The sequence below is a fragment of the Triticum dicoccoides genome, chromosome 6B, assembly GCF_002162155.2.
Source record: "Triticum dicoccoides isolate Atlit2015 ecotype Zavitan chromosome 6B, WEW_v2.0, whole genome shotgun sequence".
Classification (NCBI taxonomy): Eukaryota; Viridiplantae; Streptophyta; class Magnoliopsida; order Poales; family Poaceae; genus Triticum; species Triticum dicoccoides.
The window spans coordinates 188,371,110-188,385,129 of NC_041391.1; the positions used below are offsets into that span (position 1 = coordinate 188,371,110).

Genomic DNA, 14,020 nt, shown 5'->3' on the forward strand with positions numbered 1-14,020 from the left:
CAATGTCATCTAGCATCTCTTCTTCCCCTTGATGTTGTTTGGTGATTCTCGACGATGTTCTTTGTCGACTCCGTCTCGCACATAGACCTTTCATCGGCGTTGTGCTCTTTCACTAGTTGCTCTTCTTTTCTGCTTCTCGCCAGCATCTCACCTGCACGGTCTCCTCCGCAGCCTCTTCTGGCTACATGGCTTTTGCATCTTCGTCTAGTGTAAGCTTTCTAGCTTCTAGCTCTCTATGTTTTCCGCTGCGTCCACCAAGTCCGTTGCTCTTTTTCGTGTTTCTCATGTCATGCGAGTCCACCATATCTTTATCCGTCAGCCTTCTGAACCTTGTCCTTTCTATAGGATTTTTGTGGCCTCTTTTGCATTGTCAATCTACGTCCATTCTCATGCTGCCGAGCTTCTTTTGCCGCCAGTTTTCTTGGGCTATGATTTTGTGTGCAATGCTTCATCCTCTTGATGTGCCAACTTCTTTTGACAACCCAACTTCTCTTGTATCTTCTACTAATGTGGTGTCTTCCTCTAATGCGCCATCTTCTCGTTATCTCCTTTGGCTTGACTCAACAGGTTTTGAAGAATCTTCATGCTAAACTCTCAAGACGCGGATTTTGGGTTATCATTTATTTTCTAGTGTTCCACTTCTTCAAATGCAATGCTATTGCATACACATTGCATTTGAGGGGGGTGTTAAGGAGTATTAGTATTGGTCTAGGAGTCCTTATTAGGTATACACACACACACACACACATGTAAGAACTAATAGTGATAAAAACCATGGACAAAGAAAAGAAATTTCAAATATTAAACACGAAAATACTAGGGACTATTTGAAATCCTTAGATATTATTACAGAAACAGAACGGCTCAATCAAATGATGTGCTAACTCACCTGCATTTCTCAGTTGATACTAAATCGCCATCTACATAGCATCTCAACTGGCTTCCTCCAGAAAAAGCTCTCCCTACTGTATGAGTAACAGAAAGGAATTTCCATTGCTTCGTTGGGAGGCTTAAAGGCAACAAAACACACTGATTCTTTTGACTGACAGACTGCATAAGGTAGGTAGGGTGATTAAATTGGACATTAATACTAAAATCAAACTTTGTTACTCGACAACTGAAGTCAAATAACGAGCTCATGCCATGTGGATTTATATGTATAACTAAGTAACATGTAGAGTTCTTATCAGCAAAATGGCCGAGTTTTTAAAGCCATCTTGGTAATGGCTACTAAACAACTGTCCACAAACTCAAGAAACGCACAAATAGCACCATAAACTTGTTTCAGTCATTTTAGTCCAAAAACGATTTGGTGACGCAACATGTGTGCGAGTGGAGGACCTCGACCGAGGAGTTTCAGCAAGGGAGTTTTCTGCAAATTTCTCAGGCCGACTGTGCCTTCCACCTCAACACCATATCGCCGTCAGGTGGAGCCAGGACTCGAAGACGTTGTACGCTACTTGCATGTGTCTCCCTTGCGGCAGGAGGCTAGGTCCCGGCGGAAGTACAAGCAGGAGACGCAGGTGTAGGAGCACCGTCGCACATTCTCGCTGGGGTGCGTGCAATCGGTCCAATTGCGCGTCATCTTCCCCACCAAACCATTTTTGGACTAAACTGCATCACTTAAACGGATATATGGTGATGTGTGCGTCTCTGGAGTTCATGGACTGAAGTACTCATTTCCTCAAAGTTTACGGAAAAATGGTGTATTTCACTCAAATAGAAACATGGATTAAATCATACTTCTGTTAGAGTGGATTAATCTATGGTGAAACCAGCATTACATGATCAAAGATTAGTCAGTGAAATGGAGACAAATCTTCTTTTGAGGAAACAAAGAAATTTATTGAAATATATGTAAAACCAAACTAGGATTTTCATGAAAAAAACGCAAGTCAGCCACTATGTTGGATTTCACGCAATTATGCAGCCAACTTAGCGATCGAATAACCAACTTCAGAAAGTAATTTTGTCTTGAATAAATATTTCCCAATTTTACTGACCAAAGAATTTATTTGTCAGGATATAATTTAACCAATGAAAAAGAAATACAAGACTAATTTACCGAAAGTTCTTGGAAAAGATGAAGGCAGCAACCACCATTACCTCATAGACTAGAGTATTTTTCCCAAGCATAGCTAAACATCCTTTTCCATTTTCCGTGAAAAAGGAGAAAAGGCCCATCATACCATTCTCAGGGAAGCTTTCCACTCTAAGCCAACAGCAGAAAGATAAACCTTTACTGTAAGGCCATTGAACAGGTGATTTTACTTCAATACCCTGTTGAGGGGAAGAAATTCACCACATAAATATTACTTGAATAAAACAAAGTAACTGTTCGGCAGCTTTTATTCAGAACCATGAAGAGAACAATATGGCATTACTTCAAAATATAAACGTCTATACCATAATGGCAACTGAGGCAAATATACTTAAAATGATCATTAAAGTTTTGTCAGGAAACAGATTATACTCCCTCTGTAAACTAATATAAGAGTGTTTAGATAACTACTTTAGTATTCTAAACGCTCTTATATTAGTTTACGGAGGGAGTAGAAAACAATTAAAGTACTGAAATGAAAATAACTCACAGAATCATGACCACTGAACTCAAAGAAAGCTTCAGGTCCCTTTTCCTTGAGCATATGACTAAGACTTGTTAAAAGCAATGAGCTATGCTTCTGCTTGACACTAATTTTCTCACCACGCAAGAGAGCAAACATTTTCCGGATATCTTTCCCGGAAATACTATGTCCTCCAATAATCTGAATTAACTCTGCAATTTTTATAACTGTGTCATCCCATTCCTCAACAGAAAACCAGTCAAGAAGAAAGCTAAGTAATCCTGCTTTGAAACAATAAGTTCTATTTGTAATGGACCCTTTGAGCAATTGCTGTAAGACCACAAGCCCATAATGTTGAAGCAAAGTACTGCTCTGCCAATCAGAAGCACCATTGTTACATAAACATATGAATGCAAAACAACAGTGTGTGTGTGTGTGTGAGAGAGAGAGAGAGAGAAAGAGGGGCAAACCTTTTGTAAAACATTTAGGAAAAGTATAATTACATCTTCATTCTGTGGAGAAAAAGAAAACATCAGGGTAAAGAATCAAGTTACAATGCAGGTACAATTGAGTGAAGCAACTGAATATACAAGGATCTCATTTCTTCAAAGATCATGAAGATTGCATACCTTTATTGTTGTCTTTTCATTTATCTCAAAAGTCCCATCGACAAGCATACCAAGTAGCGCGTCCAAGAGTTTCCGACTTGGCAGCCATTTACAGAAGTCCAATAGCAAGCTTTGCAGTGTTTGGTAGCCCACACCAACCAACATTCTAAAAGCAGCCTGGATAAGATAAATCAGGAAGAAAAAAAGAGCATTAAGCAAGTAAGTTACATGAACCAGAGTAACTCCGCTCGTTGATTATGGCAACTTTTATTCTAATTGACGTTTTCAATTAATCCTTACAAAGAATGAAAGAAAAGAAATTGTGTGACCATTGAGAAATAGGAGAATTTTTTTATTGCTGGATAACCTGGTTTCACCAGAAATCAGCTGATTCCACAACAAAGTGAATACCTTGTAACAAGAGGACAGCACAGGTGGCCATCCAGAAAAGACCAAAAACTATTATTGGCCCCATATAGCTCATACAGAGAACATGTGAAGTGAACTAAAGCATATATGATTACCTTGGATTCATCATTTTCAGCAAGTAATGAGGTCAACGTCTGAAGGACATTAAGGACCAATTGCTCCCCAACTGCTTCATCAAAAGTTCCATTCAATAAAGAGACTATATGCAGGAAGCACTCCCCATTGCGAAACAGATTTTGGTAATACTAGCAAAAGATATTAGGGATTCATCAGGCATGGAGTGTTACTAAAATTGGGAAGAAACAAGCCAATAATATGCGATTATTGTCCTCATCTATAAAGAAAAACATACCGCGCGATCTATCAAAATGATCTCTCTCATGGTAACTAATAAATCAATCGACATTTCTGCAAAGTTCTTTTCATGCTCTTTTGCACGAGTGAAGGTCTCTAAATATTTGGAACATAGTTGCAACTTTGCTGTATGATCTTGTGCTGATGATGGAGGCAACTGATTGTAAGAAAGAACAAAGAACAAGGGAGGAGAAAGTTAATTCTATAAGTAATATCAAGTGTGATAAAAATGAGAGAATAGTAAACATGGTTATACCCTATATAAGGCAAGAACTTGCTCCAGTACATGTTTCCGGAGGTTCTCTTCTTGGAATAAATCAAATAGGCACCCAATACAATTGGCATTATGTAAAATTATCATCCTTCCAAGGTCAGATATTGTGACATATTCCTTGAAAAGGTTGAAAGCCAATTCGACACATGTAAGAGCATTCTTAATTCTCTCATCTAGAGAATCCATCTGAACATTGTTTGTTTGAGAACCATTTCCCCTGAAGTCATCGCTTGGATGTGCCTTCCTTAGTTCTTGTGCTTGAAGGCATGCAGCCTTCAGGACTCTGGTAAGCATGTCCAATGACTTGAAAGAAACTAGAGTTTGCTCAGTGGCAAGTTTCAGGATAACATGAAAGCTCTTAAGAATGGTAACAACCAATCCAGGACCATTAGTGCAGTGTTCCAGTGCACTTAACAATGCTGAGCATTCTGGCTACAAACAAAACAGAAATATTTTAAAGACATGAATGCAAAAAAACATGACAGTATTCAAAATTATGTAAAATGAGCAACATATTATGCGGGGAAGGAGAAATTTCGGATACCAGGTTATTTGTGTTTTCATTCAGTGTTGCAGCAAACTCCAAGAAGGAAATAGCTTCTGACTGAAGGATGTTGACATCAGGTAGATTACTTTTGTAGCCAGTTGATTCAGCAGCGTCAGTGAAATGATCAGTTTGTGTCTCAGTCTCACCAACAATCTGATGAATGCACTCCAGGGATGACCCGAAATAGAAAATTTTCTCTGAAAATATCAGATCCCACAAACCCTCCTCTCGAAAAGATTTGAGTAGAACTGGTGCTGAAATGAGAACTTTCCTAAATGTGCTGAGCATGTAATGTTGTAGGATATTTGATAAAATCCTGAATACACCAAAAATAATTTATCAACAAAGGAAATTTACAGAACAGAGCAATGCAGTTAAAATACATAGACAAATAGAAATTCAATCACCTAAAGGAACTTAGGAAACATGGTATTTGCATACAGATACAGACAAAGGTGTTGACCACAAATGGAAAAATTATAAACAGAACAATGAACAATTGCAAGAAGAATGAAAAAAAGGAGCGACAATAGATACTACGAGACTAGCTGCGCTACGGAAAACTACTCATATGTTGGATAGTATCTAACAGATTGTTGGAAATGGCAATAATGCAATATGGTAGAATTAACTATGCAACAGAACTTTTTTCCTCTAAATTTTAGCTTGGACGGTATCTTATATGAAGCCAATACATGGGAAGTTCATGGATGAACCCGGGTACATATGAACCCACTTCGGAAAACACATTTCTAGATGCTAAAAAAATCTGAAAAAGGTTGCACGGATACGTCTCCATGTTCTATGTATGTGCATAAAGTTTCACGAAAAAATAACTTTTTTTGTGGCCTGTGCAAAAAAGACAAAAATTGTGTCGTGGAACGCTATTTAGTAGCACTGAAAATTGTCCTTTTTGCGGAGACAAAACAAAAAGACATTTTTTCACAAAACTTTGTGCCACACACACACATTTGCGAACATGTATGCGTGAATTTTTCTTTTGAATTTTTTAACATTTTGAAATGTGCTTAAAGTGCATTTTTTGAAAAGTGGGTGCATATGCCCATGGGTGCAGGAGGTGCCCTCTTGCCAATACATCCTCTTCATAGACTGGAAATTTTGAAACAGTGAGTGATAATTAACTAATCTAATTAACAAAGACGTACACCAAACCAATGGGGAATAAGAACTTACCTTATATGGTTAGGCAATTCCGTTTCACTAGCACATGCTTTGATGCACGGGAAAACAGTTGAAAGAATCTTTATGATCCACCTTGCACATTGCTCCCAGTATGCCAACGAGATGGGTAGAGAAATTTTGGTAACAGTTGAACCAGGACAGTACCTGATCTCATTAGGAGGAAGAAGGAAAGAACAAAGTGCCTTGCTTAACTTTACAGAATACTCATTCCATTCGGTCGTATTAAGAATATCAACAGGACTTGGGAATGATTCTAATGTAGGTGAATTCCCGGTACTTTGTCTATCAAGTTTCCAGTTGGGCACCTCGGGATCAAGAAATTTCTGCTGATGAAACTCCTGAAACATAAATGCAGGCCAACAGATGCTGTTCGCAAATTTATGTATCCGTCCATTTTCACATAGGAACTGCAAATTGTTAACATTACCGAAACTGAATAAACAGTCAAGGATCCAAGAGAGACTGCAAACATTATATGTCATCTAAGTCGAAACAGAAAACAAATTCTGACCAAAATGGTGAGCAACGACCTCATAGGTAAAGTTAGCACTATCAATCTATGCCGATGATCTAACTACAACTTGTTTGCTACATAAGAGGTCAGCATATGAAGTACCTATGTGTTATCATTGCTCCAGAAAGGCAGAATCTAGAAATAGAACAAAGTATTATAAGGAATGCAATGATCTATCTACAGGAAAAGTTATGAAACAGGATACACCGCTTCCCTCAGAATTTCCAAAGATAGTATCTGGAGCTGCAAAATGTCACTCCTGCAAAAGCATGTCATGTTAGAACACAAGAACGGAACTGAATGGCAAACACACAAAACACGATCAGATAAATGTATCTTTGCTATCGCAGATTGTTGTTAAAATGTGCCTTCAGTTTATAATGGTAAAACTGGTCCTATTGAACACTTGATAGCAGATACTCCTTAAATTCCAAAATGTAAGTGATCTAGTTTTGTCCTAAGTTAAACTTCTTTAAGTTTGACCAAGCCTATAGAAAAATATATCAACATCTACAAAACCAAGTTAGTTTCATTAGATCCATCATGAAATATATTTCCATACTGTATTAATTTGGTGTTGTAGATGTCTAAGTTTGACTTAGGACAAAACTAGAATCTCTTTGATTATGGAATGGAGGGAGTGGCTAAGAAGACACTAACATTACTATAAAGCTGTCTCCTCTAGTAGAAAGGGAGATGTAAGATATTGCTCTTCAATGGCAGTGCATGAAAGTTGGCAGCACTAGCTGTTGTAAAGTACAAGCTACGGAATATGTATCAATTGTACACTTGTTAACCTTTTTTACAGAAGTACATTTATTAATATTGATGCTCGGTGGAACAGATGAAATAAATGGTCGCAGAACTAAATTCTATGGCACCGAACAAAGCAATATGCCATTGCTGAAACAGTGAAACACTTACCTTTCATCACTGGGGACAAAAGAATGCTTTGAGACTGAAAATTTGCTTGATGGTAGTCCCAGTCCATCTAATAGAACCTCCAGTCCTCCGATGCTTCTGAAATGATTCTGTGCACGAGTATTCTCAGATATTGTTGATCTCAGAGCATACAAAGTTATAAAGTGAAGTGACAAGTCAGTCCACTGATCTTTCAAATTTAGTCTCCGAATGACCCTTAAGAGTTCTGCAACAAACAATTTCAGATAAGTAACATAATAACGATGGAAAAGCATAGGTTACTATAATATCAGAGGCTTCTGAAAGAGTTCACTACCAGCTGATATGTACTCCATCCGTTCCTAAATATAAGTCTCTTTAGAGATTACAATACAGACTACATACGGAGCAAAATGAGTGAATCTACACTCTAAAATATGTCTATATACATCCGTATGTAGTCCACATTGAAATCTCTAAAAAGACTTATATTTAGAAACGGAGGAAGTATAAAACAACGTATACACTACCTATGTATAGAAGAGTGCGGGTTTTTTTATATATACCAAGCTCCAGTGAGTTCTTTCTTAGAAAAGTCACAGTGTAGTTATTAATTTCAACAATTCGGAAATACTCGTCGGTAAAATGGATAAAAATGGATGTATCTAGAACTAAAATACGTCTAGATACATCCATTTCTCCGACGAGTATTTCCGGACAGAGGGAGTACATGTTAGAGTGCACTTTAAGTCTGCAAGATTTCACAGAGAAATATTTCTAAACTTGGGGCCCACATAAAGACAAATATGATGATAAAAAAAATACTCCCTCTGTATCAAAATATAAGATGTTTTTTTACACTATGACAGTGTCAAAAAGCGTCTTATATTATGATACGGAGGGAGTAGCAAATTGTTACAGCGTATTCACAATTATAGATCATGTGTTCTTCCTGTGCAGTTCGCCAAAAAGAACATTTTTCGTTAAACGTTGCTTATTCTACATCATCTACTCATAAGAAAAGAAAAAAACCAAAAACTTGTAATTGTATTTTCCATATGAATATATTAGTAAAATTTATAAAATTATGAGTGTATCTTTTCATAAAAAATGTAGTTATAGTATTTTCCCATGAGAAATTCAAATAGTATTTGACATATCGATGGTCAAAATAAGAGAAGTTTGACTGCATGCAGTCTATTCCGAATGAAGGTACTAGTACTTTGTTTATCCCACATTCAGGGATGATCCACAAGTTGCTCACTTCCATCTACAGTTATACCAAAACATGTCTTAATTGCATCAATAATATCCACAGCCTAATATCAAGAGTGGAACCTACATGCCATCTAATCTTTGTTTTGATATTTCCTGCAGAATATTTCTGCAGAGCAGAAATTACGCATTGCACTTCAAGCTACTAGCAAACTCTTATAAGTAAAGTGGAGCTGTGGATCATGCTAGAACTGTAAGCGTTACGCAATGTAGAGACTAAGGGGCTGTTTGGTTTCCAGCCACATATTGCCACACTTTGCCACACCTCACCTTAGGTAAGTTTGACCAAGTTAGGTGGGTGTTTGGTTCTAGCCACACCTAAGACAAGAAATTTTTGTATGAGTAGTGAATCCCACATGTCATAGACACAAAAAGTGTGGCAAGATTCCCTTAGACAAGCCAAAGTGTGGCTAACAATTTGAGCAACTGAAGTTAGGCAAGTGTGGCAAAAATAATGTGGCAACATAAGGCAAACATAGTCACAATCCAAACAGCCCCTAAGATTCCCTGTCCTAAGCAAGTAATGAAGCAAAATAGTTAAAGATATAATCAAATGTATACAAAGTACAAACATTGAAAAACCAACTTTACCTACTAACCAATTGACGCCGCCAGCTTCCATAACTGAAACAATGGCTTTTTGCTGCCAATTTCTATCAGAAACAAATCTTCTTATAGTATTGGGAGTAACTGTGGCTAAGTTGTTTGATGGGGTATGATCAGTGCTATTGACAACCCGTGAAATTCTTGTTGCAGCTGGCTCCAAATCCATGAAGTTTGAAATTATCGTAACAATGCGTACAAGAATCTTTTGCATCATCCTCATATTTTCTACAGTTCTATTTGACAGTTGTTCATCTGTGGCAAGCAAACTTGTCAAGGTCTTGAGCTTTACAACTGCGGCTGAATATACAAAAGAAAGGCCAGTTAAATTACATTCATTACAGAATTAACATATATATCACCGCTATCATAACCTATGCTACAAGGAGATTCATAACATGGAGAAAGGAGTAAAGAAACATGAATCTAGGATAATAAATACCCAACTAAAGAAAAAATCTACCTTTCAAAAGAGCAGTAACCTTTTGCACACCTCCATAATAACTAAATACTCTACAGTTATGCACTGAGCGAGTAACAATGGTGAAACACTCCAAAACAGGCAATACTTCAGTGCTTAATCCCAGGTCTGTGGATTGCTCTGAGAGATTAGCCGAGGATTCTGGACAGCTGCTGCCTGTGAATACAGGAAACAAGTAAGATCCAATCATCACCGAATCACTGCAGTTGCTAAACCTAATAAACCACTATAATTAACAGTTGGCACGGTATAACAATTGGTCATTGTTAATCTGGTATGTAGAATGCAAGTGCTCATTTTAGTGTAGTACAATGAACTTCCACAATAAAAGAAGCTGAAAATGTTCAAGAAACAGTTCAGGGAATAAATAACTGACTCAGGAATTTACGCCACACAGCCTTTCGGTGTACTTAAATTGAACCTTACAATTTCTACCTGCTTGAGAGCATCTAGCGAACATTACAAATTTAGAACTGTGTTTAACATTATTTGATTAGTGAACTAACTGCTTCCTAAGTCATATATTATCTCAATTCCCAGGTCTAGCAATTGTTTTGCTGCTTTTTCACCAGTCTTGGTCTTAGATCATTCAGTGAGAATGACATACAACCATGTCCTTATAGACATATGGCAGCTTGAGAAGGTGTCAGTAGTGAGTGGAAACTGAAAAAACATTGTATGCTAAGGTATAAGAATGGTAAACAAAGGGGCCAAGAATCCACAGTAAAGAAAGATATATTTTGTTCAGTGGGCCCACTTACTCTCAGTGACAAATGAAGTTAAATGAGAAATCTCCTGAACGAGAATAAGGATGACCTCAGAAGGATGCCCACCAGAACATCCTATAACTGTATCATCTGATACTGATCTCCGGTCAACTGATTGATCAATATGGTGTGGCTCCCAGTCTTTAAATGCTTGTATAAAATGCAGGACAAATATTTGCAGGGACTTCTTCTTTTCAGCCTATGAAATTGTTGACATGAGAAATGGACATTGTCATAAAATAAATAGGAAACGTGCTATAGAGAAATTATAGGGTTTAAATACTGTTATAAACCATAAGTACCTCCTCGATATTATTATCTAGTTGAAAAAATACAAATGTGTGCAGATCCATTCTTAAACTAATTTACATGATTTAGAATATTAATACGTTGATTCATTCATGAACTTGGACATCTCCTCTCTTTATACATTTATGATTTATGTGCAGCGGCGTGCGTGCAAGGGGCAATAATCAGTGCATAAGTGTGAAGCACTATTGGTTTAGAAGGGGTTATGTTCGTTAAAATATAGGAATGACCAGCATAAGGTATACATACTAATTAGTTAGAAGTGTATATTTATGTTAAGAAGATAGTTCAGATTGATCTTGTGTTTTGGTTGTACTAGCTATCCTTTTCAGGTCACCGTCAGTATAAGCACGGCATTGCCAGCTATTTTTGAATAAACAAAGAATATGCATAAGTTCTCTATAGTCTCTCCATATACCCTTCTTTCAGTCTTAAAGCAACTCTACATGACAGTGAAGAGCCTTGCCAGCAGCAAGATGAGGACAATCTCTCAAGGCTCTGCCCTCAGAGACTTACCCAACCAAGTTCCACAATAATACAGGATTGTTATTGAGGATATTAGTCCAATTACTCACTCAGTAAATTCAACAAGAGATACTCAAGTATTAGGAAATATTTCATGTTGCACCAAAATCAGGAGATGTATGCTGACAACTTCAACTTTGAGGCTACGGTCTGCATTTTCGCCAGGTTTTTTGCGCTACTAATCGAAGGAATGAGTGACACTATCTGCACTACGCGAGGTTTTTGTGATATAACTGAAGGACCCAGAGACACTATCTTAGATATAGTAGTGAAAATTTCTGCAAAGGGGTGAGTACCTTGTCGATGGCATTCTCGTACCTCTGCCAGAGTGTGTTTAAGATTCCTTCCTCATCAGTGTCACTGGAAACATGTTAACACAGGATTAGGATAAAATGCCCACATTCGATCGTAAAACTAGCAATACTGCACCAGCTTCTGGTACATTTCATTAAGAAACAGTAATGGGAATGAAAACGTCGACAGAGTTTAGTTGTTTTTCTACATTGTAACATCACGGTACGTTATGAGCTTACAATTGGCGAAATTAGGTATAAGGAACCAGAGTAATCCATTCAACTACCCAATTGCCAATGATTTAGTGTGTCTCCAGCAAAATGCTGAGCACACCTAGTGAAAGGGAAAAGGATGAATAAACTAATCAATATTTTAAATCTCTAGGATCATAGTGTTACCGTTCTACTATGAGTTAACAAATTAACAGGTGTAGCTACTTCCAATTAGCTAAGCCATTACACCCACCTGGAGGCTTCATCCAAACAAAAGCATGAACAACTTAACAGACTGAAGCAATAAACTAGAAAATCAAAAATCCATCCGTCACCATCCAACAGTAGCTCGAAATTAGGCAATGTAACTTGAGCATCCACCCACCCAGTTCACACGAGCAAGCCGCGTTTCCCCACCGCAAATGAGCCAATGGCAATTCGCGGGTGTTCGGGAGTAGGGCTGTGTACCTGAAGCGGACTCTGGGGGAGGGCGCGGCGGCGAACTTGCCGGCGGAGGGGGAGCCGGTGCCGCCCCCGCCTCCGCCGGGGCTGCCTCCACCGGCACCGGCGCCGCCACCGGCGGAGGGCGGCGAGGAGGGCGTCGACTTGCGGAGGAGATCAGCGACGCCCTTCACGATGTTCATCGCCCCCGATCGGACGCGGCTAGCAGCAGCAGCAGCAGCAGTTCGAGCAGCGCATCACCGCCGCCTGCGCGCGCGCTCGCGGGGAAGACGACGAGCCCGCTGGATTCGCTCCGGATCCAACCCAGCCCGGCCCCGATCCCCGGGTAGTGACAGGAGTGGAGACGAGGTGGGGGGAGATCGCGTGAGGGGGATCGGAATTCGGGGAAATGTTTTGGTCTCTAGCGTGCGTGCGAAGCCTTTTTTGGTTTAGTCGGATCGACGAGGAGTGCGAGAGGAGAGAGGGATCTGGATTAATTCTGGAAGGGAGCAACGGGGAGATGCGGGGGGAACTCAGGGGGGCGATTGGATAAAAATGTGAATTTCTATAGGGCCTTTTCCGCAAAAGGGAGTGCATAGTATGGTCAGCCAGTGTGGGCTTCCTTGCGTTCTGCGCTTTTGCGTGGGTAACCCTGTGGATTCTTGGATTCCCTTCCTGAGAGTTGACCCTAGTTTGCTGATGTCGAGATCGAGGACGTAGCTTGGAGTTAGAGCGACGAGTTTAGAGGGTTTCTTCTTCTTTTCTTTTTTTTTTAAGGAGGATGAACCCCGGCCTCTAGAAGATGTATGCAGCCATTCTATTGATTATTGTTGAAGACATTATAAAAGTAGTACAACAATATGCCTAAATTTGTCATCTTGGTCCGGAGCACAAACCGGTCCGACGCACTCACATGTGTGGTTAATACGTCTCCAACGTATTTATAATTTTTAATTGTTTCATGCCGTTATATTATCATTCTTGAATCTTTTACAATCATTTTATAGCAACTTTATATTATTTTTTGGACTAACCTATTGACATAGTGCCAGTGTCACTTGTTGTTTTTTTGCTTGCTTTTTACTTCGCAGGAAATCAATATCAAACGGAGTCCAAACACAATGAAACTTTTTGATGATTTTTTCTGGATCAGAAGACATATGTTGGGCCAAAGAATTACCAGAGGGGGGCTCCGAGGGTTGTGCCCACCTCGGCCTCCTCCCGCACCGCCTCTTTGTCTCTATAAATACTCCAATATTTCAGAAATCCTAGGGCAGGCGACGAAAAACAATTTCAGCCACCGCAAGTTCCAGAAATCACAGATTCAATCTAGACACCATCACGGAGGGGTTCATCATCCTCATTGGTGCCTCTCCGATAATGCGTGAGTAGTTCATTGTAGACCTACGGGTCTATAGTTAGTAGCTAGATGGTTTCCTCTCTCTTTCTTTTGATTCTCAATACAATGGTATCTTGGAGATCTATTTGATTTAACTTTTTTTGCGGTGTGTTTGTCGGAATCCGATGAACTTTGAGTTTATGATCAGATCTATGTTTTTATCCATGAAAGTTATTTGAGTCTTTTAATCTCTTATATGTGTGATTACTTATAGCCTCGTATTTCTTCTTCGGATTTTTGGTTTAGTTAGGCCGACGAGATCGATTTTTCTTGCCATAAGAAGAGGTGATTTGTAATGGGTTCGATCTTATGGTGCTCGAT

General features: G+C 39.0%; 1 protein-coding gene across 2 annotated transcripts in view; it reads right to left on the reverse strand.

The window, feature by feature from the left end:
- LOC119323685 (BEACH domain-containing protein B-like) overlaps positions 1 to 12,756 on the reverse strand; it is a 28,801-nt gene extending 16,045 nt beyond the window's left edge. The window contains exons 1-17 of one of the 2 annotated variants that reach the window (XM_037597383.1): positions 12,328 to 12,756; positions 11,650 to 11,713; positions 10,514 to 10,718; positions 9,735 to 9,908; positions 9,260 to 9,571; positions 7,418 to 7,640; positions 6,699 to 6,752; positions 5,971 to 6,411; positions 4,774 to 5,092; positions 4,212 to 4,661; positions 3,954 to 4,112; positions 3,697 to 3,846; positions 3,194 to 3,349; positions 3,035 to 3,076; positions 2,592 to 2,936; positions 2,107 to 2,280; positions 890 to 1,050 (exon numbers count right to left, since the gene is read on the reverse strand). In XM_037597383.1, coding sequence (XP_037453280.1) covers positions 890 to 1,050; positions 2,107 to 2,280; positions 2,592 to 2,936; positions 3,035 to 3,076; positions 3,194 to 3,349; positions 3,697 to 3,846; positions 3,954 to 4,112; positions 4,212 to 4,661; positions 4,774 to 5,092; positions 5,971 to 6,411; positions 6,699 to 6,752; positions 7,418 to 7,640; positions 9,260 to 9,571; positions 9,735 to 9,908; positions 10,514 to 10,718; positions 11,650 to 11,713; positions 12,328 to 12,503 — 3,605 coding nt within the window. In that variant the 5' untranslated portion in view covers positions 12,504 to 12,756. The remainder of the gene's footprint in view (positions 1 to 889; positions 1,051 to 2,106; positions 2,281 to 2,591; positions 2,937 to 3,034; positions 3,077 to 3,193; positions 3,350 to 3,696; positions 3,847 to 3,953; positions 4,113 to 4,211; positions 4,662 to 4,773; positions 5,093 to 5,970; positions 6,412 to 6,698; positions 6,753 to 7,417; positions 7,641 to 9,259; positions 9,572 to 9,734; positions 9,909 to 10,513; positions 10,719 to 11,649; positions 11,714 to 12,327) is intronic. The other variant, XM_037597384.1, reaches the window with a different exon arrangement.
- Between the last annotated feature and the right edge of the window lie 1,264 nt (positions 12,757 to 14,020).